The following is a 25,078-nucleotide window of genomic DNA, read 5'->3' as shown; positions in this document are numbered from 1 at the left end:
TGGTAACATTAATAGTCTATATTGATATAGATTTGAATTATTTTGAATTCATTAAGGTTTAAGTTTCTTTACCAATTAAATTTTTTTTTGTTTCTTTACCAATTAAATTTTTTTTTGTAATTGTTGGAGGTTGAAAGTCCCACTTCCCTAATTTAGGGAATGATCATTCTTTTATAATTAAGAAATACTATTTCCATTCGCACAAAGCTTTTTAGGAAGTCCAAATCTAAGTCATCCATGAGAGCTTATACTTAAAGTGGACAATGTCTTCATTGGTGTAAGGTGAGCTTATACTTAAAGTGGACAATATCTTCATTGGTGTGAGGCTTTTTGGGAAGTCCAAAGCAAAGCCATGAGAATTTATACTCAAAGTGGACAATGTCGTACCATTGTAGAGAGTCGTGTTCGTCTAATGTGGTATGAGAGCCATACTCTTTCGAGGAGAGGTGTTTAATTTAGGGAATGATTATTGGTTTATGATCTAGGAATACTATGAGTCAAGCCTCAATTAAAGGGTTTATAAACGGATGATAAAAGTCCCATCGGCTAATTTAGGGAATGATCATTAGTTTATAATCAATGAATACTATACTATGAGTCAAACCTCAATTAAAGGGTTTATAATCAATGAATACTATGAGTCGAGCCTCAATTAAGGGGATAATCAATGAATACTATGAGTCGTGCCTCAATTAAGGGGAGGCGTAGAACTTATACTCAAGGGGGACAATATCATACTATTGTGGATCAAAGTGAAAAATATCATACCATAACCAAGTTTGTTATCCATTTTCTAATTGAAGATAATGGAAGGAAACGACAACACCGTAGCACGTGAGGCAACAATAATACACAAGCCGGCACGTGCCTTGCTTCTGCAAGATGCACACTCTCGCCACTTCTCTAACTACATTTATCTAACTTCGTTTCGTCCACATTCATGGAGCTCATTGGCTCACAATCCGCCACGTCATCACCTACCCTCCACGTCAAAATTTCTTCCTCCTCATAATTTCTAAATATTCCCTAAACGCCCAACAAAAAAATCCATAATTCTTTCCATTTTTACCCCTGTTTTCTTTTTCGTTATGTTCTGTTTCATGCAACTCCCTCTGCAATGGCTCAGCTGCTCTCCCCTGTTTGCACCGAGGCCATCAAAGTCCAGACTCCGTTTCTGAGCCCATGGCGCTCCCTTGCGAAGCCTACAAGTTCTTGCGGCAAGATTGGCCGCGGCGCTGGACGACGGAACTGTGGCAGTTTGAAAGTCGCAGCGAGGGATTCGGCGGCAACGGAGGCCATTGCCGATGATTATTATGCCGTTTTGGGACTGGTACGCCGTTAGATTTCGATCTGAATTTTCTTTTGGTATTGAACTGTTAAAATCTATGAACACCGTTTCTTAGGCTCTGGATTATCTTTCGATTTCGCTCCTTGTTGATTCATGGAATTTTTTTAGTCCAAGATTGGATGTGAAGATTTTAGGGCTAGTAGTTGATCAGAACCGTAAGGAGTTTTTATTTGCTTGTTTTGGATCGTTTTTTTATCTTGTTCTTGTCCTTGATTTTGCATTTTGGTGTGATTTTAAGTTGTTAAACTGTTATAGAGTAGTTTATGAATCATTCATGAGTGAAAAATGCTCTTAACACATTAAAATATTGTTCAGTTTTAGGAATACTTCTCCCATAAAGTACTAATTTAAAATGTGACTAAAATTCTCGTGGTGTTCGTTGACTGCAACTTTATTTCTTTCTTTTTTCAATTGCGAATTTTTGTTTCTTTTTTGTTTATAGCTTCCAGATGCGAGCCCGGGACAGATTAAAAAGGCGTATTATAATTGCATGAAAGAGTGCCATCCAGACTTGAGCGGCGATGATCCAGACACCACCAATTTCTGCATGTTCATTAATGAAGTCTATGAGGTAGGATTTCAAACTCAAACGATGCTAAATGCTTTAAGCTTGGCACTACAGGAACGCGAATTCTATAAATAGAAGGAAAAATAATATATGAACAAAGTAGAAGAATCTACCTAGATTTGTAGATTATATCTGTATAAATCTTGTGGTTTTTTTGCTTCCTGCTAAATTGCAGGTGCTTAGTGACCCAGTGCAGCGAATGGTTTATGATGAAATTCATGGATATGCTTTGACAGCAGTTAACCCTTTTATGGATGGTTCAAGCACAAAGGATCTCGCTTTTGTTGATGAATTCAGCTGTATAGGTACGCGGGAGTCTTCTCTTAAGCTCTGTTGAATTGTTTCTGAATCCTTAAAAATACTTTATTAAGCTCTTAAAAAGTGGTTCCAAACATAACTTTAGTTTATCTTTGTGATTAAAAATACTTTATTAAGCTCTTAAAGAGGTTCGAAACATAACTTTAGTTTATCTTTGTGAGATCCCACATTAGTTGGAGAGGAACGAACCATTTCTTATAAGGGTATGGAAACTTCTCCCTAGTGATGCATTTTAAAACCTTGAGGGAAGCTTGGAAGGGAAAGTCTAAAGAGGACACTACTAACCGTGAGTTTGGACGGTTACAAATGGTATCAAAGTCAGGAACGGGATGGTGGACTATTTCAAATGGTATCAGAACCAAACACTGTGCATGCCAGCGAGACGCTGGACCCAGAAGGGAGTGAATTGTGAGATTCCACATCGATTGAAAAGAGGAAAATATTTCTTATAAGGATGTGGAAATCTCTCCCTAATGAACGTGCTAGCGGTGGGCACAATAGAAAGTAAATGGGTCATAAATTTGCAATGAGTTTGAGATTTTGTTAACTAACTTTCAGGCTGCAAAAATTGTGCGAATGTCGCCCCTGATGTCTTCGGAATTGAAGAAGATTTCGGACGAGCTCGTGTGTATAGCCAGTGTGGGAATCCTCAACGAGTTCAAGAAGCAATTGAAAGTTGGTAAGCTCACTTTATTCTGATTGAATCTGAACTCACTTCATCTTTTCGTTCTCCAAATCTTGCTGTTGATAGCTTGGGAATTGTCAATAGTTTCTATTACATGTATTTTCAAGACCGACTACAAACATTTCATGCTATAATTTTGTTAAGAAAATGAATTGTTCTGTACTTTTGTACTTTTGTCATGAATCTTCACGGGTACGATATTGTCCACTTTCAGCCTAAACTCTTATGGCTTTGCTTTTGATTTCTCTAAAAGGCCTCGTACGAGGTATTCCTTATTTATAAATTCATGATCATTCCCTTAATTAGCCAACGTGGGACTCCCCACCAACAATCCTCAACACAATCGTCAATCTAATTCGAGTACCGATTTAACAAATTCTGGCTTAGAAATTTGCCTGATGCTACCATTGACCCATGTTTTCTCCTCCCTCGACAGTCCAGTAGATTGCATCCATTGGACTTCAGCAGCACAATTATCTCTTCTAGAAGATGAAATGCGGAGGGTCGAAAGAGTGAATGTAAGTAATGCAGAAATTTCTTTGTCCTAGATTTTCAATTTCTAATTTGAATGTTTATGGCCAGGTCGCGTTTATGCTTTCTGGAATGGGATCATCCGCTGTGGATGTTTTTAGACTGGTATGAACATTTTAAATTTTATTTAATCTCGTTAAAGCTCATTCGAATAAGATTTAAATTTAACTTTTATTTGTTCCATAGAATTGAGCTGGTTTGTTCTGCTTATTTGTAACTTATTCAATTATTATATATATTAGATGATTGTTAAAACTATATATGGTAAATTGAAACTAGGACCGTGCTATATACTTGTGGTTATATCTGGTAGAGCAAACCGAAACCATATATATACCCGTCAGGTAGTGCTTTGAAGATGTACATTCTGAGTTCTCTGTATCTTCTCTTACTTATATACCTAAAGTCATCAATATAAACTTTTAGTCAATATTCGTCATCTTTGTGTTCATCTAGATCAATCGAGTGTGTGCGTTGTTGTGTGGTCTTAACCGAGCTTCCCGTGATTGCTACTAATGTTGCAGGCTAGTACTCGATGGGAGAAGAGGCAATCAAAAGTCATGGTAAGGTTTTATGATGATTAGCGCTTAATTTTATGGCTGTTTCTAATACGTGGAGCGCAGGAACAAGCAAAAGTGAGGATGACGAAGAAGAAAGGTTCTGAAAGCAATGATTCATACTGGACCAATCTTTGGGGCAGCCCTAAAGATCAAACAAATCCAGCTAATGGTTAGTAATCTTCATTAACTTCAAAGCTTTACCTAAATTCAGCTACAATTGAAATATTAGTATCGGTGATGTCCCACGTTCGTGGGGAGGAGGAGAACAAACCACCATTTATAAGTGTGTGGAAACCTTCCCCCAGTAGATGCGTTTTAAACCCTTGAGGGGAAGCTCGAAAAGGAAAGCCAAAGAGGACAATATCTGCTAGCGGTGGGCCTGAGCGTTACAAATGGTATCAGAGCCAGACACCGGATGATGTGCCAACCTTCTCGCTGTTCCCCGAAAGGGGTAGACACGAGGCGATATGCCAGTAAGGACGCTGGACCCCAAAGGAGGGTGGATTTAAAGAGTGCCAGCGAGGACGTTGGGCCCTGAAGGGGGTGGATTGTGATGTCTCAGGGGAGGAGAACAAACCACCATTTATAAGGGCGTGGAAACCTTCCCCCAGTAGACGCGTTTTAAACCCTTGAGGGGAAGCCCGAAAGAGAAAGCCCAAAGAGGACAATATCTGCTCGCGGTGGGCTTGGGTCGTAACACAAAAGCTAAAACTAGTTTTAAAATGGTTGCAGAAGAGGACTCAAAGGAACGAGCAAAACGAGCTGCAGCTGCTGCTCGACGATGGAGAGAGTACTCCCGACGGGGCGTTGACAAGCCTCCAACTTTCAAACTACCAGAGTCAATCTCGAGCAACGATAACTAACCAGGTGATTAAAGATATATATTAATTTATATGTAATAGCTTTATAGTCGTACATAATTAATCAAATATCATTTTAAGAAAAATCCCATAACTTCATCCTTATTTGTAACTATAGAATTAAAAACAAAAATCAAATCATCATCCATTTATGTAATTATTGTAAAAACATCCCCCTTCCCTACCAACTGATTCATGGAACAAGTTGGGATTTGTTTATTTTCTTCCTTGATTCATGAATTATCATATTTTATTAATATATGTTAAATTATAAGTTTAATCTTGTTCTAACCCTCCTAATTTAAGGTAGATTATTAAATTTCAACTATATTTAATAGATTTATTCATAAAACTACTTAAGACTTGAGAGGAAAAATGTGATGGTCTTACATTAGTTGGGGAGAAGAACAAAAACACCCTTTATAAGGGTGTGGAAACCTTCCCCTAACACGTTTTAAAGCCTTGAGTGTTGAAACCAAAGATGTCTGAAGATTCCTTGGCTGGCATTGTTGGTGGGAAAATTTTGAAGAGAAAAATTACAGGTTCAAACAGTTTTATAAATAAGGTAAAAAGTAAAAAAGATGAATTAAAACCGAGAAATGGTTGTTTTTTTATTGTGCCCCTGAATTTGAGCTTATATTACAGATATAATAATAAAGCAAATTTATTCAATTATCAGTATTTTGCATTCCAATCTAAGCGTGTATCACGTTTCAAAAATACTCATGAATTTTTTAAATTAACATTAAAATATTTGTAGAGAATCTATAATATGCTAATAGGTTCATATATTGATTTGATTTTTTTTTAACAGAGTTAAAAATATTAGTAATTTTATGAGGATTTTTAATCATATTACTAACGAAAATATATTTTTNGAGGGAGCTTACTACTTTTTAGATTTTCTCTATTTTAATTTTTTTATTTTTTAAATAAGGTATTAATAATTTTATCTAAAATTAAAATTAAATGATATTTGATTTTTTTTTTTTTTGAAAGTTTATTATTATTAAAAAAATTTATTTTTGAATTTTGAATTTTGAATATCCACTAGGGACAAATAAATTTTTTGGTATTTTTATTAATTTAACCGAGAGTTTATCCATATGTAAGGCGCCAATCTCATAACATTGAGGCATCCGAGAGGGAGGGAAACGACCATCTGGGACTCCATTTTCTCCTTCCCTTCGTTTATAACGTGGGCAACGAGCAGAAGCAGAAGAGGCGCCATATTTCATTCAATACTTCTTCCTTCTCTACATTTCCCCAAAGGTTTAGTGCCAATTGCTTCTTGCATTCCGATTTTCTTCTTTTGAATTCCTCGTTAACTTCCATGTTCTGCAGATGTGCGCAAGTGTTCAGAGTCAGTTTTCGTCGGTATTACTTTAATTATCTGCTAATCTCAGCAATTGATTCGTTGAAAGTTGATTCCATTGTGGTTTTACTCTATCGAGGCATCATTTGATCTCTTTCGATGAGAATGTTGATCCAAGCCAGATTAATTTTCAAACTGGTATTCGTCTTCCAGAACTTCAAATGAATTCTTGAAGGTCCTGGTTGAATTTTATTCTTGTTTTCACGTATGATTTTAAGAAACACTAGATTTGTAGTCAAATTTTAAAAACTTAGATTGAAGTCAGCTTGTAGGATGATCAATGAGCCGTGGATTGAGGTCTTGAGCCTGATGCCGTAAAATACACTACCAAGGATGAAAAGCTACTTTAGATGTATGCTTTTGATGGCGTTGCTTACTGCACAGTTATTGGTGCTTTTCTCGAGTTAGTTGCGTTTGAAGGGGAAAATGTTTGCATAGAATTGATGATAAAGAATGGCGTGGGAATTGATTAGTTTTCTATGATACATTTGTTAATTTGTACTGTAAAGAAGATAAGTTGGAGGCTGCATTTAAGCTGTTGACGAGCTAGAGTCGTCTTCCGTCTTGGTTTCCTGTTGTGTTCCCCATAAGGTGAAATTCATATCCTGAGCCTTGCTTATACAGTTTCATTAGCCCCGACCTAGATACGAGCACGTCGAACTTTTCAGCAAGAAGCGAGAAAATCGAAAGGACAGAGAAAAAAAGCGAGTTAGCCTTCCGTGTGGGCGGGCCTACTATCCATTTTGTTACATGGAGCCGGGCGGTAAACGAGTAAATGCGATCCCGCCCTCCATCAGCCGGTGTGTGTGAGCTTCGCTCCTTGTAGCTCTACACCGCCACCGGTCCCTTATGTGAATCTAGATAAAGCTGTGGCGGAGGATTAGAATGTGATGACTACACACATACTATGATAACTAAAGGGTTGTGCAGGGCTGGTAATATCGAGGGGGCCCGACGACATTTGAATGACATGTATATGACAGGTTTTGCTTCAAACTTGGTAACCTTAAATTGTCTAGTTGACAGGTTGTGTAGAGCTGGACAAATTGACCAAGCAATGAATTGTTTGAATCAATGGAAACAAGGGATTCTTTTATGTACTCCTCCTTGGTGCACAATCTTTGCAAGGCAAGGAGATTCCGTTGTGCGTCTGAGTTATTGCTTTTGTGTTTAAAAGATGGCACAAAAGTTCTTAAGTTGACACAATGTGCGGTTTTTGAACATGTAACGGCCCAAGTCCACCGCTAGGAGATATTGTCCTCTTTGGATTTTCTCTTTCAGACTTTCCCTTAAAGTTTTTAAAACGTGTCTGTTAGGGAGATATTTTCACACTCTTATAAAGAATGGTTCGTTCTCCTCCCCAACCAAGATGAGATCTCACACTCCACTACCCAGCATCCTCACTAGCACTCATTTTTTTCTCCAATCGATGTGGGATCTCATAGAACATAACTTGTTCATGACTGTGTCATCGAGTTCTAAGAAAGGGTATACCGACCCTGTTAGCCTCTTTCAAAGTCTAGTCCTTAAAGTTGCTTTAGTTGGCCTTCTATGCTATTTTGGAGACTGAAGTATCCTCTGTGTGGACTAGTGGCTGAACTTTTGCTTTTGTGTGAGCAGGTTTATTTTATCACATCATACGGCTTCATTTTCAGCATGTTCTTGAGAATCTATGGGGATGTCTTATGGCCTCCAGCTCCTGGTGCACATTCAATTCAGGAACTTCTCTGTTTCCTCTTAAGTATTCACTTTTCAAAGTTTATTTATCGTCACTATTTTTAACTGAGGTCAAGTATGTTTTTGTGAGATCTCCCGTCGGTTGGGGAGGAGAACGCAACATTCTTTACAAGAGTGTGGATACCTCTCCCTAGCAGACGCATTTTAAAAACCTTGAGTGGAAGCCCAAAAAGAACAATATCTGCTAGCGGTAGGCTTGTGCTATTACAAAGGGTATCAGAGCTAGGTTTCGGGCGATGTGCTAGCGTGGTGGTTGAGCCCCGAAGGGGGTGGACACGCGGCCGTGTGCCAACAAGGGCGCTGGGCCTCAAAGGGGGGTAGATTTGGGGGTCTCACATCGATTGGAGAAGGGAACAAGTGCCAGCGAGGACGCTGGGCCTCAAAGGAATGTGGATTGTGAGATCCCACATCAGTTAGGGAGGAGAAAGAAACATTCTTTTATAAAGGTGTGGAAACCTCTCCCTAGCAAACACGTTTTAAAAACCTTGGGAGATTACAGTTTTGTTAATCGTAAATGTTATTTATATCAAGGAGGAACCGATATGAACGAAGATGAGAAATTTCCTCGGAATTTGGTATGTTTTCTTCTCTTTTAAATACTATGTTTGCATCAATCTAATCACAGTTCGATTGGTTAATGTCGAGGTCATGAATTCAAGTTCCCTCCCCCACGCAGTATTACACTCAAAAGCTATAGCATGCAAGTATAAGCTATAATTTTTGACTTTATTGCTGGTTAACGTGATGATAGGATGTTCGAGCAAAGCCATCACTCATCATCAAAAGAAATTGAATCGAAAAAACCATGGGAGGAGGAAGGCTAGAACCGTGCATGTCAATAGGAAATTACAGAACCGCTGCCCCCAGCAACATGATAACGGAACCTCGTTGTCCAAGGACACTGCCGACACGCTTGAGCTTGCTACCATCCTCCTCTCATTCCTCTGTATCATGAAAACGCTGCTCCTGTTTCCCCTCACGTTTGTAGCTGTCTGACCACATATCTCACACTGTCTATTATTAGAAACAGATGAAGCTGAATTGGCGTTGTAAAACCAAAATCACTGATATCTGAATGATGAACAGAGAATCTTTTACCTGTTGCCTCTATGCATAAACCAAATCTCGGCGCAGTCACGGTGGGACATTCCGAGCTCGCCTTTGCAGCGACATCCGAGGTTTACGAGGTCTGAACTTACCGACTCGTCGGAACTCAAATGACATATCCTGCAAACCTTTTCATTACTAGAATTTGCATCATCCATTGACTCACCAGTGCTTTTTATGTCAATGATGCAGGTATGATGGCTCTCAGGCTGTCTAGAGCTCTTACCAGCCCCCTCATGCTCGTCGCTCCGCTCCGATCTTGCAAGTACTTCTTTTGCTTCTTCGGGTCTCGTCGGCGACACGATAACTATCTCGGGTTCATCCGGACTTGTTGTTCGACTCGATCCTTCCTCTTGTTCGATCATATCGAACGAGTTTACATATCATGGAAGAAGAAATGGTTGAATCAGCTCCAGGTAATTTGGGCTGGGTTCTTGGAAACAAGCATGGAAATGAATGATAAATGGGGAAGAATTAGACTGTTGTGTTTCTTTAGTACGAAGCAAGGGAGACTGACAACTACACGGAATTTCAACTAACTGTAAGGAATAAGCCTTTCTCGCTTGTTGGTTGCAGAGACAAGACAAGAATTTATGGGAAGAGAGCGATTATCCAGTGAGGCACAGCCCCACAACAAGTCTCAGTGTCTACAAATTGCTTCTGAAACCTTCCAGATCTCAAAGAGTTGTAAGCTTCCTAACACTCTTAATCAAATTCAATTTGGCTTTATTATCTTTTGGGTTTGTGATTTACTTGATTGATTGAAAGTTGGTTGAAAACTCCCACACGTTTTCAATGATATGATCCCTTCCCCCTTCCCCACTTTAGTTTTTCAGGTTTGGATTTTGTAACTACTTTAACTGTCGAGGACACGTTTTCTTAGACGACCTTAAATTATTTACGATCAAAATTTGTCAATTTCATGTCGGAAGATGCTAAAATTCGAAGAATTTGACCACCTGGTCAGTAAAATCACTTTCCAAACATTTAGTTATCGGTCCATTTTTCTTTATTTTTAAAGGGAATCCATTAGTCATTTTTCTTCATTTTTAAAAAGGCGCCTACCTCTCTCACCGGTGTTGGAAAGAAGAAAGTTTAACGGGTTAATGTGTCAATTTGTCGACCGGGAGAAAAAAATTATTTACGATAAAAATTTGTCAATTTCATGCTGGGAGATGCTAAAGTTCGAAGAATTTGATCACCTGTTTAGTAAAAACACTTTCCAAACATTTAGTTATCGGTCCATTTTTTCTTTATTTTTAAAGGGAACTCATTAGTGATTTTTCTTCATTTTAAAAACTTTCCCGTCTCTCTCAAAAGTGTAAGATAGAAGAGAATAGAAGTTGAGTAAAGGGATTCTCCCCAAAGAGTTTTGCGGGAATTGTCTCGAGTTCTTTCAACTCGTGACATTACACGATCAGTCAAGCTAAGCTAAGAGAGAAAAGTGGTCGTCCTTCCAATCAAGCAATACCCTCACCAATGTTAAATTTTAATGCTAAATTATTTAAAAAAATCTATAATATTACCTGTAATATTTTATAAAATTTTCAAAACTATCATTAAAATATAAATTCATTAAGATACATGGTGTAATGTTGTTAATCATTATTACGTCGTTTTTAGATTATTACTATGTTAAATTTTTTAAAAATATTTTAATTAAATTTTACTTCAGTGATACTTTTGAAACGTTAAAAAAAATATTGAAAAAAATATTTAAAAAAAAAAAAAAAAAAAAAAACAGGAATATTTTGACATAAGAAGCAAATTTAGGAATATTAATTTTTATAGTATTGCCAAATTGGAAGAGTAGAATGAAATGAATTGAGGAGTCATTTAAACCTAAGATTTAACTTGTTTGGAAAATATAAAATGGCTGTCGAGATTCTATTGCCGTTTTGACACCCTGACCTGTCCGTGAGTACGCGCCTTTCGAAGACGTGATTAAAAAAAAGAAAAAAAGANCTTTCGAAGACGTGATTAAAAAAAAAAAAAAAAAAAAAAAAAAAAAAAATATATATATATATAAAGCGTTAGGCATCAAAAGTTAGATGAATATATTTAAAGCTCCGAGTCTGCGCTGCGCATTTCGAGGTTCTCATGTCTATTTGTTCAGTTGGAGCCTGAAGCCAGAGGTCTCTCTGTTTTCGCGCCTCCACGAAATCTCCGCCGTTTTTTCGTCTGAGTTTTGTAAAGAGAACGGCGAGAGAGAGAGCTATCAGTTTGCTTGTTGGTGTTCATGGCGTTTCAAGCAGTGATTTCGAGGAAGGTTTTAGACCGGAGCTTGAGTAGCTTCGGCGTCGGAGCTAGATCCATGTCGTCTTGGTGGAAGAACGTCGAACCGGCTCCGAAAGATCCGATTCTAGGCGTTACTGAAGCTTTCTTGGCTGATCCGAGTCCTAGCAAAGTCAATGTTGGAGTAGTGAGTTTCTACTTCTTCTTGCCTTGTTCGCCTTGGATTTTGATACGATTACTGTTTGATTGCTGGTGTAGCTTTGGTTGTGATTTGTGCTTCTAATGCTTCTATTGAGTTTTAATAACTAAGAACACAAACGTCGGAATGACAATCGAAGTTTCCAATGCGAACGATTCTAAAGTTTCATCATCTAAGAGGAAATCCACTTCCACTAGTTGATCTGAACTTTTTTCTCCATCTGTCTTTTGTCTATTTCGTGTTTTTTCATCTGATCTGTACTGTTCGCGCTCGCATTTGATTAGCTTTCGCATTAAGCTTTTAGTTCGTCGTCCTGTTTTCCACGGTTGAAACTCTTGCATCGCTCTAAGCGATATCGAAATCGTTAAATATTGGGAGATTCCTGTGTCAGAACTGGTTAAGTTTGATTGTTGAATCTAGAAACAGGAGTTTTTTCTCTTAGCTATTATTTTAATAATTCTGTTGCCTATGAGATTAGTTCAAAATTTTGATGGCCATCTCGATGGATCCAATATTTCCGCAAGTTCTCGTATCGGAAAGTTCCTTAAATCTTTTTAAATTATTTTGTTACAGGCAAACTATTGTCGCTTTTGATCTTGTGCTGTCTTTTTCAGTGGAATCTTTAAATTTATCTTTACGTTTTCCGTCTCTTCTAGGGTGCATATCGAGATGATAACGGAAAGCCAGTGGTCCTCGAATGTGTGAGGGAAGCTGAACGGAGAATCGCAGGAAACCTGAATATGTAAGACGGCGTCTCGTTTATCGTAGTTTGGATGCACTCGTTTAATGTATTTTATTTTATAATTTAATTAACAACTTGCTGTTCTGATTGGATTGTTCTATCCTCCTCAAGTAGATGAGATGAAATCCTTTTTTAGTCCGTAGAACTGGACCATGGTCCATACCTTGTGGAATCTTTGCCTTTGTTACACGTACATTTTCATTTCACTATTTTCTAGTGGATTCCGATTTTGATTTTTCAATGTCTGTGAGTTGAGATGTCGTGCTTAAATGTTGATTATTCACAGCATGCTTTTGAGTTCTCATAGATAACTGTTGGAACCATTATCTAGCGTCATTAAATATAATGATTGTTGGATTAAGATAGCACTTCGGAACAAAAGTGATGATTGTATCTTGTGAATTGGCACCTGATCTTTTTGGAATAATTGACGCTGATGTAGCCTCAGAGGTTCTTATTTCTTCTTTACCAAATAATGAACTAGGTTCTGCACACTAGAATTTGAAGGAAAAATTGGAGAGTAATCAGAAAGAAAATTGAATGTTTAATTAAATTTAAACTACCTAGGTTTTCACTCGTTGTGTTTGTTGTGGTTGTCCTTTGTAAGGCTGTCTTTCGCCATTCTTGATTATTGTACTCAGTTGCACTGAGATAAACTATTATGCTCTGTAGATCGGTGATACAATTTTACTAGCGCTAACTTCTTTTGGATTATTCATTTTAGGAGATTGTGATAAGGTATAGAGTGATAGAATACTACAAGGAGCCTATTGGCATTAGAATTGAGCATTTATTTTTCTATTAAAAAAATGGAGTGCCTCTTTATTCCTCTGTTTAAGAAACTAAAGACTCTTGAATCAAGTGTGCTCATTGACAAAGCCTCAGGTCTTCTTATTCACATGAAAACAACTTCCATTGGTGTATGCCAGTGTGGATTTTCTCGTACTTTACATCTTAGCAAGTAACAACATATATTTTGCTGTCTCATGGTGACTGCGACTTGTTAAATAGGAATGACAGTTTCAGTGTTTGATTAGTTTGAATGCATACATGTAGATCTTTTTGTGTACAGACAAGGCATAACCTGCGTGAGCGTCACGCTTGAAATTGATGTATTTATTTGAGCTATTAATAAAGATATTGGCCACGTCTTGTCTGTTCTAACAGGGAGTATCTTCCAATGGGAGGAAGTATGAACATGGTGGAAGAAACATTGAAGCTGGCTTATGGAGAGAATTCTGACTTCATCAAAGATAAGAGGATAGCAGCTATACAATCTCTCTCAGGAACTGGAGCATGTCGTATTTTTGCTGACTTTCAGAAACGTTTCCTTAGCGGTTCCCAAATCTATATACCAGTCCCTACATGGTCCAAGTAAGAATTGCTGCTAAATCTGCATGGAACTTAAAAAAAAAAAGGTCTACTTCATTGGTATCCTGTTTCTCACTTAAAGATTTCCAACAGCCACCATAACATCTGGAGAGATGCACAAGTTCCTCAAACGACATACCGCTACTATCATCCAGAGTCCAGGGGATTAGACTTCGCAGGATTGATGGATGATATAAAGGTATAAAGCATTCAAGCTGTCTTATCCAACTCTAGTACTTTTAACATTCATGTTAACAGTGCCTCATGAGCACACTGCATTCTGTTGATTTCATTCTGCTGATGCCTTTTTTTTTTTCTCTGTTTAATTTGCATGACACTGTTTAGAATGCTCCAAATGGCTCATTCTTTCTACTTCACGCATGTGCTCACAATCCTACTGGAGTGGATCCCACGGAGGAACAATGGAGAGAGATATCACACCAGATTAAGGTCAGAATTTTTGGAATGATTGTTTCATAGATCATATCTTACAACTATTTCTTTGCCAGATATTGAACATTGTGATTTTTTAGGCCAAAGATCATTTTGCCTTTTTTGACATGGCATACCAAGGTTTTGCTAGTGGTGATCCAGAAAAAGATGCAAAGTCCATCAGGATCTTTCTCGAGGATGGCCATCATATTGGAATTGCTCAGTCGTACGCTAAAAATATGGGACTCTATGGCCAGAGAGTAGGATGCCTTAGGTATGTGTCCACTAGATTGATTCCACTTCCATTTTTCCTTCATTTACAAAACAACATGCTATCTCCTAGTAATGTCTATACCTGGTGCATTTTTGTTGACTAACTTTGATGTGATTTTAATCACCTGTAGCTATCATTTAATACCTTTTAGGTTAGCTTAAAAAAAAAACACTTTCAATAAATATATTTATAGATCTTTAGAAAATACTTTAAATCATTCAAAAAACTATACTAAACACACTTTAAATGATTTTTTTTTCTCCAAAAGTGCTTAATAGACATTGATATTAATTTTCCAACAATTATTCCAAGCAGAAGTGGTCGTTAGGTCTCATGGTTATGCATTATAGATTAGAAGTTTGTTGAACAATGTATTAATGCAGTCCACAAGGAATTCCTTGTTTCATGAATTGAGTCTTTATGTTGATAAATTGATGACTCTACTTTCTTTTTAAGTTACTCTAATTCCTTGTTTAATGAATTGAGTCCTTTGTTATTTGTTTGTTGTCATTAAGGATGATGATTAAATTGGTTGCAGTGTGCTCTGCGAAGATGAAAAACAAGCAATTGCTGTGAAAAGTCAGCTGCAGCAGCTAGCCCGACCCATGTACAGTAATCCACCAGTTCATGGTGCACTTATAGTTTCGACCATCCTTGGGGATCTAGAATTGAAGAAGTTATGGCTGAAGGAAGTTAAGGTAATATCTTCATGTTTATTGCTGTATGTGGTCATAATCCTTTTCTTCTGCATTCCCACTTCGATTTCATCATCAAACCAAAATCAGAATGCATATATCTTGTAATTTAACATAAACATGTAGAGGTCATTTTCTAGTTTTTCATTTTTTGTTTCTTGTTTTCAGTTTTCAATAACATGAGTATTTTGATTCTTGTTTCTCATTTTTTAGATCGTTTCTAAAATCGTGTACGAAATTTGATAAAAAAAAATCATGTTGCTTATTTCTTGTTTCTATGTCCATTTTTTTTTAAAACATAGATAAAAGCATTGTTTTATCATTTTTTAGTAATAAAATACAGAATAACTATCTAAACATAAAAATAACAAAAAAGATGGATATTTAATTTTAGAAAACCAATTTTCATGTGTTTTTTATATTTTTAATTTAAAATTCTAGAGAACAAGAAACAGTAAATAGTNTTTTTTTTTTTTTTTTTTTTTTTGGTCATACAATATCTTTTATTAGGATTTCAAAAGCATGGATCAGAATTCAATGCCATAAATCTATGCCTGGAAATTTTTAGCTTCCATGAATTTGCCCCCAAGTACTTGTGAGTTAAACATAGTTTAATATGAAGAATTTTCAAATTACATTATATTTATTAGTCTTCCATCTGTTTTGGATGCTGATATTTTCCTCATTGAACAAATTGGAGGGGTAACTTCATCCTCACCTTATTTTGTTTATTCAGGTCATGGCAGATCGAATCATTGGTATGCGAAGTGCTCTACGAGAAAACCTAGAAAAGTTGGGATCTCCATTGTCCTGGGAGCATATAACCAATCAGGTACATTCAACTCTTTCATTTTCTGATAACTAACACCTTGTTTTTGATTCCTCAATTTTGAATATTTAACCGTTTACTAATATCCTTATTGGTTTTGATTGTTCCATTGCAACAGATTGGCATGTTCTGTTACAGTGGAATGACCCCCGAACAGGTTGACCGTTTGACAAATGAATATCACATTTACATGACTCGGAATGGCCGCATAAGGTAATTTCGTTTGCAAATGAATATCACTTTCAAAGATATTGTTTTCTAAATTTTTTTTTTTTTTAAAAAAAAAAACAAGTCTTTGAAAATTACTTGGGTAAGCTTCAAGATTTGCTTCAGAATTTGAAATGATTTTTAAAAAATAGATAACAAGAGAAAGGGTTTAAATTTTATTTTAATGTAAATTTTAAAAACAAATACAAGACTTTTGAAAATTACTTGTTTAGGCTTCTAGATTTGCTTAAGAATTTGAGATGGTTTTTAAAAAAATAGATAACAAGAGAGGGTTTAAATTCTAGATTTGACTCATTGACACGTTGAACGTACTAAGCTTGTTTTGTTTGAAAACGGCGGGAGAGATTGTTTCGTTTTTGATTTTGTTGAACTTTTAAAATACCAATTTTATTTTAACAAATTAATAATGTAGCTTTTATTATGTATAATATAAACATGATTTAAAGTCAATTAAATTAGAAGACGAACATTGGGTAAAAAATAGATTTTAGGTAGAAAGGTAACTAGACTAGACTTGTTTAGTTTTTAAAAAGTTTTTAGAGTCTAAAATGTATAATTTCTTTTTTGTTCCAATTTTTTAAGAAGCAGACTTGTTTGGTAACTCATCTAGTTTTTTTATTTCCATATTTTTTTAAAAAGTTTAAAATTTTCAGAAACTACAGAAAAAAGAGTAGATTTTGAAATTCGGTTCCGCGCCTAGTGAAGGCTGGGTCTTGTTGTGCTTTCCCGAATTGAGTACTCTCCCAGTGAACTGTTTGCTTACGAAATGAATTTGTATAAACAGCATGGCAGGAGTTACAACCGGGAACGTACCGTATCTGGCAAACGCCATCCATGAGGTCACAAAATCTGCTTGATTGCGACTTACAAAAATTTCTTTCTACATGATATACTACAGTCTACAACAAGATCTCTACTTGGTGAATAAAGGTATATTATTACAAACTCTTTAAAAATTCCTTCCATGAATAGGGGGATTTTGCAATTCACAAGTCATTTAAGTATAATAATGTCCAATTGATCTGAAGGTACACATTTTTTCCCATTTCCACCTAAATTATCATTAATTTATCCACTGCTTTGCTTTGTTTCTATAATTTCTGGGGAGTGCTAGACTATCTGGGTCTTTGAATTATAGTTTCTATAATTTAAATTTTAGCATATGATGGTCTTTTCTAGTGAAAATTTGCAATATTTAAAAACAAATCTTCAAATTGTATGTTTATACTGTTTTTTAGATTATATTTTTCTTTTCTTTTCTTTTTTAAATTTAATTACATTACATATAATAACTTTCTACACTAAATCTATGATTAAAAAGTATTATATTTTTTCAAAAATAAATAAAACGATAATAATACTAAATTTAATATAATGTTAATGTACTTATCAAATTTTAATGGAGAAATTTTCCCATAGAATCTGATCCCCATTCCCCGACCCCTAAACTTAGAATGAGGTTAGGACAGGGATGGAAAATCTCTAAGGAGACGAGGATAACATCAATACTATAAATTTTCTGTTTGATAAAACAAAAATTAGAAAAAATGTGTTGTGTTAGAGAGGGAAGAAAAAGATGGGAAGAAAATTTAGAGATTTACAAAGTTGAAAGAGAAACATGTTTAAAAGATATGTTTAAAGAAATGTTCTTAAATTTTATTCACAATTCTAAAACACTTATCAAATTAAAAAAAGCAGAAAATTAGATGGAATATAAAAACGAAATCTAAGCTAAAAACCAAACGTTTTGTTAACTTTATTTACAATTCTAAAATACTTTTCAAATTAAAAAAAGCAGAAAATTGGATGGAACATCAAAAAGAAATTTAAAACTAAAATCAAACGTTTAGTTATCTCTTTTTTTTTTTTTCAAATGCTTTCAAATTTCAAGTCAAGTTTTAAAAATTTAAAACAAAAGGTTATATTTTTAAATTGTTTTAAATTTTTTCAAAAAAAAAAAAAAAAGGAATTTAGTTAAGAAGCAACACAAACATTTTTTTTGAAGAAAAACAAAAATCATTGTGAAGAAATGAGAAAACAAGTTGAATATGGGCCTAAAATTTGGAGATATAAAATTTCTAACATTTTGAAAAATCATGCCGAGCGAGGAAAAGAGGACGCTCAGAGGGACAAATGAAAGGAAAGGAAGAAAAAAAGAAAGCCAAAATGTATATACACTCCCGAGTCCCGACCATTACCTAAGTTCCTAACTTACCGATTTTTGATTTTATTTTTGTCAGATGAGAAGGTTTGAAGAAGAACCGAAAATAGAATGAAAGTGACAAAATTACCAAAAATATGCTTACAGAAAATGTCGGCCGCCAACTTTTCATGCTCCGCATTATTGGTTCTCATCGGCAGATATCCCGTTTGATTGCTTTTCTTCTCTGCCTGCAGTAAAAGAAGTGAAGCTTCTCTTTCCTTTTTGTCCCCCTCCGGCAACAAATCTACAGTCAAAAGCTTAGAAAATGCACCATACTATATACATTATGATATAAAAGTAATGAACAACAAGAAGTAGAAATAATAAGTCTTCTATACTAAATAAGTACAAACAAAGAGCATAGCCGTCGATCATTATACGCTAACTGTATTATACAAATCTACAATAAGCCACTTAAGCTTGTAAAGTTTATCTTGCATCCCCTAATATCTAGCAACAATACAGGTACCCTTTCTATATACTCTCTCACCTATCTAGAATTTGTGCAGTAAAAGTTAATGTACAGACATAGCAAATATATTTATTATATTGGCAAAAGTAAAAGTATTTGATATTTTACCACTTCCACGGTGGCGCTGAATAAAGCCCCCCCTACAGGCGGCTTTCTTGCTCAGAAGAACGTGTCCCTTAACGGCTTCGAGTTAATCTTATGTACCTGCTTGATGTGGGAATAGCAGTCCAGCCTGCCGCCGAACATGCTCTGGTATGAGCCTCTTTATCAATTCAGGCGACGCTCCGGAAAGCTGAAAAATAAATTCAGTTATGGAAAAATAATAAATAACTAAATAAATAAACTAGGAGAAAAGCAAAAATCAATTTCAAAGTGTAAAAAGGGTTGAAAACCAATACAATCAAATTTGTTTCTTATTGGTTAAGAAACACTCTAGAATCAAATAAGAAGAAAAACACTTTTTGACCTTCTAAAAGTCCTTAGGAAGTTAATCCTACCCGAAATGTCAAGATTTATTAACCGCTCGTTATTCTACCATGTAATTAGACTATTTTATATAACTCTTTTTTTCGAGTTTTTTTTTTAATTTATTTGGACGGTTGAAGGGTCACTAGTAGATACTAGTAGATACATGTACGATACATGTGTTAAAAGGTCACTAATAGATACATGTATGAATAGAAGATACATGTGTATCTATTCATACATGTATCTACTAGTGACCTTTCAACATGGACAAGCATGCACGGGTCTCAATTCCCAAACAACTCAAAACTTATTTTCTAATAAAATAGCAAGCTATGAGGCTTTCTTTAGTAAAATGTGAAGTATTAATTATGCAGCTATATGCATAGGCTTATATAATTTACCGTCGGTAATAAAAACGTAAATGAAATACAGACATACTTCCTGTTTAAAGTTGAAGATCGGGGGCAGCTGACGGCCATTGGGAAGGCGGGCATTAGGCTCCCGAAGCTCATCAAAGAAGGGATGCGCACATGCTTCAAGCTGCCCATAGGGAGCTATTTGGTCAGAAAAACAATCATTATCTATCATTAACAAACTAAGTTACATAGTTTATAGATCAAGATGGCAGAATTCGAGAATTCAGCCCATTGCATGACAAAAAGTGCCGACATGGTGAAGAGTTTATGGATATATACGCAAGTAGATTACCAATTAAAGTAGGTACTTATGATACATTATCAGATATCAACAATAGAGTACGGAAAGTAGGAACTCACAGCAGTGCACCGGAGACCGGGTGAATATTGAAGAAGCCTTGAAGCAAGGTCAATAGCTTCAGGTGGCATTCGTTTGTGGAATACCTAAATGGATATTTTGTAGATGTATTAATTCTGTGAGACAAATCAATAACAAATTTATTCAATCAGACAAAAATTTATGCATGATTTAGATTATTTACATAAATTAGAACTGGTTTGACAACTATTCATTTTAGTTTTATAAAATTGTGCTTGTTTTCTCATAGTTTCTTGACTATGACTTTCATTTTTGTCACAGAAACATTCAAATCCTTATTCAAAACTTAAAGCATATATAAAAAAAAAAAGATAGCAGAACAAAGAAACTGACAAGTAGAAGGATTGTTTATGGGTTTTATTTTTAAAAATCAAATATTTTAACATGAATATACTAATAAAATACCTTGTGCCACGGATGGGCTTTGATCTGAGGGAATCTAAAATCTGTATAATTAGGATTCATGCATCGAATTTCTTCTCGAGTTGGAGTGCCAAGAACCTGGAAATTGGTAAAAAGAAAAGAACAAGTTATAACAACCATACTTCCATGACCATAAGGAATATGTTCACCGAACCAGGAAATAGGCTTCACCTTGATTATCTCAACCAGTTGATCAACTGCACTTTCCCCAGGAAACAATGGCTACAAAGAGATAACAAAAGTTAAACTGGATGGCTTTCATAACCTCTCTCTCCAGTAAGTAATAATCAGAAACTGCCTCAAGATGCCAACCTGTCCTAGAAGCAGCTCGGCAAGAACACAACCAGCTGACCATATGTCGATGGACGTAGAATACTCCGTTGCACCAAATATGAGCTCAGGAGCTCGGTAGTAACGGGAGCATATGTACGAGATGTTTGCTTCACCTTTAACCTGACGGCAGAAATATAATAAAGATACTGTCTACAGAAAATGGTGAGTAATAATTATTCGTGAACCAATTGTCAATACTATAACTTGATTGCTATGCATAATAAGCAAGTCTCAAAATCGGATGTCATAATTTTAGGCCACTTTCTGAGTATCTACACATACAGAAATCGTACTGATAACCTAATCTTGAGCAAATATTCATTTTATTTCTCTCAAATAAAATCATTTGGCTAATTGAGGACCTATATCTTGTCACTCAAATAAATTCGCTTGTTTTTGGTGTAAAACCAGGCTCCGAATCAATGGCCATTAAACTTTGAGCATATGCATAGCCTTGTTCAACATTTAAAAGATAGACATAATATAAACTATACCAGGACTTTTGCGCTGCCAAAATCACAAAGCTTGACCTGATGCGTGAGAGGATCGACCTGGAAAGTTTATTCTAAGTTAGAAGGAAACTTGAATGAACATGCAAATTGTAAGATGCTAATCTATTTGATCAAGTAGGAAGCTATTTGTAGCTGACAAACAATAAGAGACAAATAGGTTGCATACCAAAAGATTGTGAGGCTTTACATCTCGATGACAAACCCCTGGAACAATGTGTATATAAGCTAGCCCCCTAAAGATCTAATAAACACTTTAATTTAGTATTGGAATGAAGATGAAAAGGGACAGAGAGAAAATGTTGAATAGTATCTGAGTGTGTGAGTTCATACTTGATAAGTGTAAAGTTTCACATAGATGAGTGGCATCCTCTGGTTCATAGTGCAGTAGTGCCTCAGTACTCGATACATAGTCTCAGGAACGTATTCCATAACCAGATTTAAGAAGAGTTCATCTTTACTGGTTGTAGAAAAAAAACAGTGCTTCAAGGAAACAACATTTGGATGATCCATCAAGCGCATCAACTGCAGCTCACGATTTTTGTAACGTCTGTCCTGCAAGACTTTCTTTATTGCAAAAGTCTCCCCAGTTTCCAAGCATTTAGCCTAAGAAGAGTATTAAAAAAAGTTTAATGGAAAAGAAAGGAAACTTTGACATTAGTTTTATTGATTTTTTATACCTGGAAAACAATTCCAAACGATCCGGAACCTACAACACGTTCCGCCATGTAGCTAATAGTCTAAAGCAATGTGAAAATCAACGAAACAGAAGTGAGCAGTTTAGCCACTCAAACATTGGAGAACATTAGAATGCTACAAGTGTTTCTGAGCACCAAGTTACAAGTCTTGGTTGCCATACAAGATGAAGAAAAATGACCGACAAATTTTTTTATTATGATAACTAAGTTGAAAAAATATGAAGCCAATAAGTCATTTTAAGTCAAAAATAAAATTATAACCTGTTTTGGCTCGCCATTTTTTCCTCCAATAGTAGTGGAGATTATGTGACCAGTTACTGCATCCTTGCTCTCTACAACAGTCGATGACATTTCCTACAAATTTGTAGACACATATAACAAAAGATGAGTTAAATGCCTAAACTATAAGGATGGCCGACATTTGAATACTTGGCAAATAACACCTCCCAAACTTAATGATATCAGCTACCGTCGAATGGCGTTGAAATAAACACAAAAGTCAACAGTGCCTCTCGAATATACATCTTTTTTTTTTTCTTTTTTCTTTTTTCTTTTTTTTATCAGAAACAGACTCTTTTCTTGATCATATTTAATATTAGTTCTCTTTTTCTACAGTGAAATGATTTTCTATGTGTGCAAATACCATCAAGGCTTGAAACACTAGAATACAAGAATATTTATTGTCTAGAATTTTGAACTATCTGCGTTTTCCGATGCTAGTGCTTGGAATGCCTGTGAAAAATATGATGTGTCAAGAAAACTATGAAAAAGGAGAATCCAGTTTCAAAAAGAAAAAAAACGCTCGATGTCTTCAAAATATAGAATAATGAAAAGTTGAAACACAAATATCTCAAGAAACGCATACTCTCCTCCCGAAGGAAGATCAAATAAAATAAAAGCTCGTTGTCTATCTAAACAACGCAAAAATAGAAAGAATCAAACATCATCAACATCCTCAAGCAAACTGCAAAGGTTTGAAACACAAGCAACCAAAAGGAAAAATGCTCAAATAGTTGAAACTACTGTACCTGAAGACCAAAAACATGTATTACAATACTCAAACCGACAATCATATTCAAGTATCAAGAATTGATCACCTATGGAGAAAATATTTTTCTCTTTAAGACAATAAAGCATATCAAACAAATTCAAGATAGAACACGATCTAACAAAGCAACTGCAGGCCGAATCAGATTGAGGTGTCATTATAATAGTACAAAATCGAGGAATGGAAAGAGAACGAAACACCGTCAGCAACTAAGAAGACAAAATTTAGAAGGAAAAATATGCGAAGAGATCCGTATTCGTTTCCGACAACACAAATTTACTGTTCTTTGACGACTTCCAGAGAAACAAAAGGCTCTAACTAGATAAATACGCGTTTTATCTACTATTAAATTTAGCAGTCAAACTAAAAGCTCGAAATCAGGAGGATATCAGTCGAACGTTCCGAAATAGAAGAATGCAGCACGAATAGCATACAGTTTCAAGGAAACATAAAAGCAGTTCCAGAACTCGATCCACAAAATCTCACCGATCGCATTCTCGGTCAGAAAAAAAAGCAACAAAAGCATTCATCGAACTCCTCTGATCAGATACCATAAGCATTACAAAATCAACACGATCGCTAACAAATTGTTCAGACGCGAACAAAACAACACGAGATCAAACGCGATCCATGAACCGACGCCAGAAAAACTACAACAAACACTACAAACCTCGAAAAAAAAAATAAAAGCAAAAATCACCTTATCGGAGTCCATTTCAGAATCACGGAGAGTGTAGTCTGATAAGGTTCAGAGGATCATTTCCAAAGCCAAAGCCGTCGCCGCAGAATCTCCGGTAGCCGACAATGAAATGCGATAAGCACTACAAATCAGAAGGCAATGCGCGATTGAGAGAACACTGAGGTCTCGCCGTTTCAATTTCTACGTGGAATTTCTCGGTTCGTTCATCATCTTTACAGTGAGAGAGTTTGAGAAGAGAGAGAGAGAGAGAGAGAGAGAGAGAGTGGTAGACCAACTCGATTAAGAGAGTGCCGAATGGTCCAGTCAGAGAGCTTTATAGAAATGGTATCTTATGATCTTATCTACGTCCAGTGTTAGTGCCGGTGGTTCTGTGGTAGACGCCACACGGTAGCTAATATGGACCTGCGGCCACGTGGACGTATTCGACGAGGATCGCATGATGTGGAACCCAATTATTCACCATTTTAAAACAAATACCTATTTCTCATTTATTATTCACTATATTGTATATTTAGTATTTATCTTATTGGTAATAATTTATTGTAACCAAATTGATGTAATAATATTGTATTATTATTTTTTCTTTTCTTTTAATAATATATAAATATAAATTGGCAACAATATTTTTAACCTTATAATAACCATTTTAAACCTAAGCTTGCTCATAGTTTAATGTTAGAGTCCACTAAAATATTTTTCATTTTTTTTTCTTTTAATCGAGATAATATGATCCCATGTGTAATAGCCAAAGCTCACTGCTAACATATATTGTTCATTCTTGCTCGTTACATATCGTCGTCAGTTTCACGATTTTAAAACGCGTCTCCTAGGGAGAGGTCAAAAAATACTTCATTCCCCTCTCTAGCTAACGTGGGATCTCACAATTCACCACTGTAAGGCCCAAAGTCTTCGTTGACACACGGCCCCCTGTCTAACTTTGATACCATTTGTAATGCCCCAAGCTCACAACTATTAGTTATTGTTCTTTTCAGAGTTTCCCTTTTGAGCTTCTCCTCGAGTTTAAAACGCGTCATTCAAGGAGAGGTTTCCACACTCTTATAAGAAATGCTTCATTCCCCTCTCCAATCAATGTGAGGATCTCGCACTGTGCTCACGACTATTAGATATTGTCCTTTTCAGAGTTTCCCTTTTGAGATTCTCCTCGAGTTTAAAACGCGTCATTCAAGGAGAGGTTTCCACACTCTTATAAGAAATGCTTCATTCCCCTCTCCAATCAATGTGAGGATCTCGTACCGTGCTCACGACTATTAGATATTGTCCTTTTCAGAGTTTCCCTTTTGAGCTTTTCCTCGAGTTTAAAACGTGTCATTCAGG

General features: G+C 35.8%; 4 protein-coding genes across 6 annotated transcripts; 2 read left to right on the top strand and 2 right to left on the bottom strand.

The window, feature by feature from the left end:
• The first annotated feature begins 1,082 nt into the window (after positions 1-1,082).
• LOC111792684 (chaperone protein dnaJ C76, chloroplastic-like) lies at positions 1,083-5,089 on the top strand. Its single transcript, XM_023674235.1, has 9 exons — positions 1,083-1,330; positions 1,791-1,919; positions 2,092-2,221; positions 2,793-2,913; positions 3,356-3,437; positions 3,502-3,555; positions 3,975-4,013; positions 4,074-4,179; positions 4,743-5,089. The coding sequence occupies exons 1-9, from the start codon at positions 1,118-1,120 to the stop codon at positions 4,871-4,873; spliced, it is 1,005 nt and encodes a 334-aa protein (XP_023530003.1). The 5' UTR covers positions 1,083-1,117; the 3' UTR covers positions 4,874-5,089.
• A 3,601-nt stretch (positions 5,090-8,690) lies between these two features.
• LOC111792994 lies at positions 8,691-9,522 on the bottom strand. Of its 2 annotated transcripts, none has more exons than XM_023674646.1 (2): positions 9,081-9,522; positions 8,691-8,996 (listed from the first exon to the last, which is right to left on the bottom strand). In XM_023674646.1, the coding sequence occupies exons 1-2, from the start codon at positions 9,452-9,454 to the stop codon at positions 8,762-8,764; spliced, it is 609 nt and encodes a 202-aa protein (XP_023530414.1). In that variant the 5' UTR covers positions 9,455-9,522; the 3' UTR covers positions 8,691-8,761. The 2 variants fall into 2 exon arrangements, with proteins under 2 accessions (XP_023530414.1, XP_023530415.1); XM_023674647.1 differs by having other exon boundaries at positions 8,691-8,974; positions 9,081-9,482.
• A 171-nt stretch (positions 9,523-9,693) lies between these two features.
• Positions 9,694-18,490, top strand: LOC111792992 (aspartate aminotransferase, mitochondrial-like). Of its 2 annotated transcripts, XR_002814867.1 has the most exons (12): positions 9,694-9,776; positions 11,206-11,511; positions 12,180-12,265; positions 13,433-13,639; positions 13,730-13,835; positions 13,982-14,086; positions 14,170-14,342; positions 14,881-15,040; positions 15,774-15,869; positions 15,985-16,079; positions 16,879-17,024; positions 18,335-18,490. XR_002814867.1 is itself a non-coding variant. In XM_023674644.1 (11 exons), exons 2-11 carry the CDS (start codon positions 11,329-11,331, stop codon positions 16,949-16,951), a joined length of 1,284 nt encoding a protein of 427 aa, XP_023530412.1. In that variant the 5' UTR covers positions 9,694-9,776; positions 11,206-11,328; the 3' UTR covers positions 16,952-17,191. The 2 variants fall into 2 exon arrangements, 1 of the variants encoding a protein (XP_023530412.1); XM_023674644.1 differs by lacking the exon at positions 18,335-18,490 and having other exon boundaries at positions 16,879-17,191.
• A 124-nt stretch (positions 18,491-18,614) lies between these two features.
• LOC111792993 (shaggy-related protein kinase zeta-like) lies at positions 18,615-24,037 on the bottom strand. Its single transcript, XM_023674645.1, has 12 exons — positions 23,744-24,037; positions 22,257-22,349; positions 21,978-22,037; positions 21,631-21,903; positions 21,467-21,541; positions 21,283-21,339; positions 20,768-20,908; positions 20,627-20,677; positions 20,438-20,533; positions 20,014-20,097; positions 19,676-19,777; positions 18,615-19,061 (listed from the first exon to the last, which is right to left on the bottom strand). Exons 1-12 carry the CDS (start codon positions 23,756-23,758, stop codon positions 18,966-18,968), a joined length of 1,143 nt encoding a protein of 380 aa, XP_023530413.1. The 5' UTR covers positions 23,759-24,037; the 3' UTR covers positions 18,615-18,965.
• Between the last annotated feature and the right edge of the window lie 1,041 nt (positions 24,038-25,078).

This window comes from Cucurbita pepo, chromosome LG04, assembly GCF_002806865.2.
Source record: "Cucurbita pepo subsp. pepo cultivar mu-cu-16 chromosome LG04, ASM280686v2, whole genome shotgun sequence".
In the NCBI taxonomy this organism is placed as follows: domain Eukaryota; kingdom Viridiplantae; phylum Streptophyta; class Magnoliopsida; order Cucurbitales; family Cucurbitaceae; genus Cucurbita; species Cucurbita pepo.
The sequence above is the reverse complement of the archived record's forward strand: the minus strand, read 5'-3'. Positions and strand labels throughout refer to the sequence as shown.

Coding starts and splice junctions, on each gene's coding strand:
- LOC111792992 (XM_023674644.1), top strand. CDS start 11,329: ATGGCGTTTCAAGCAGTGATTTCGAGGAAGGTTTTAGACCGGAGCTTG. Junction 11,512..12,179: donor GCAAAGTCAATGTTGGAGTA/GTGAGTTTCTAC, acceptor CGTCTCTTCTAG/GGTGCATATCGAGATGATAA. Junction 14,343..14,880: donor CAGAGAGTAGGATGCCTTAG/GTATGTGTCCAC, acceptor AATTGGTTGCAG/TGTGCTCTGCGAAGATGAAA.
- LOC111792994 (XM_023674646.1), bottom strand. CDS start 9,454: ATGATCGAACAAGAGGAAGGATCGAGTCGAACAACAAGTCCGGATGAA. Junction 8,997..9,080: donor TTTATGCATAGAGGCAACAG/GTAAAAGATTCT, acceptor TTCTAATAATAG/ACAGTGTGAGATATGTGGTC.
- LOC111792993 (XM_023674645.1), bottom strand. Junction 21,542..21,630: donor TGAAACTTTACACTTATCAA/GTATGAACTCAC, acceptor AGTGTTTATTAG/ATCTTTAGGGGGCTAGCTTA. Junction 19,062..19,675: donor TCTTCAACTTTAAACAGGAA/GTATGTCTGTAT, acceptor TTTATTTTTCAG/CTTTCCGGAGCGTCGCCTGA.
- LOC111792684 (XM_023674235.1), top strand. CDS start 1,118: ATGGCTCAGCTGCTCTCCCCTGTTTGCACCGAGGCCATCAAAGTCCAG. Junction 3,438..3,501: donor GGAGGGTCGAAAGAGTGAAT/GTAAGTAATGCA, acceptor GTTTATGGCCAG/GTCGCGTTTATGCTTTCTGG. Junction 4,180..4,742: donor TCAAACAAATCCAGCTAATG/GTTAGTAATCTT, acceptor AAATGGTTGCAG/AAGAGGACTCAAAGGAACGA.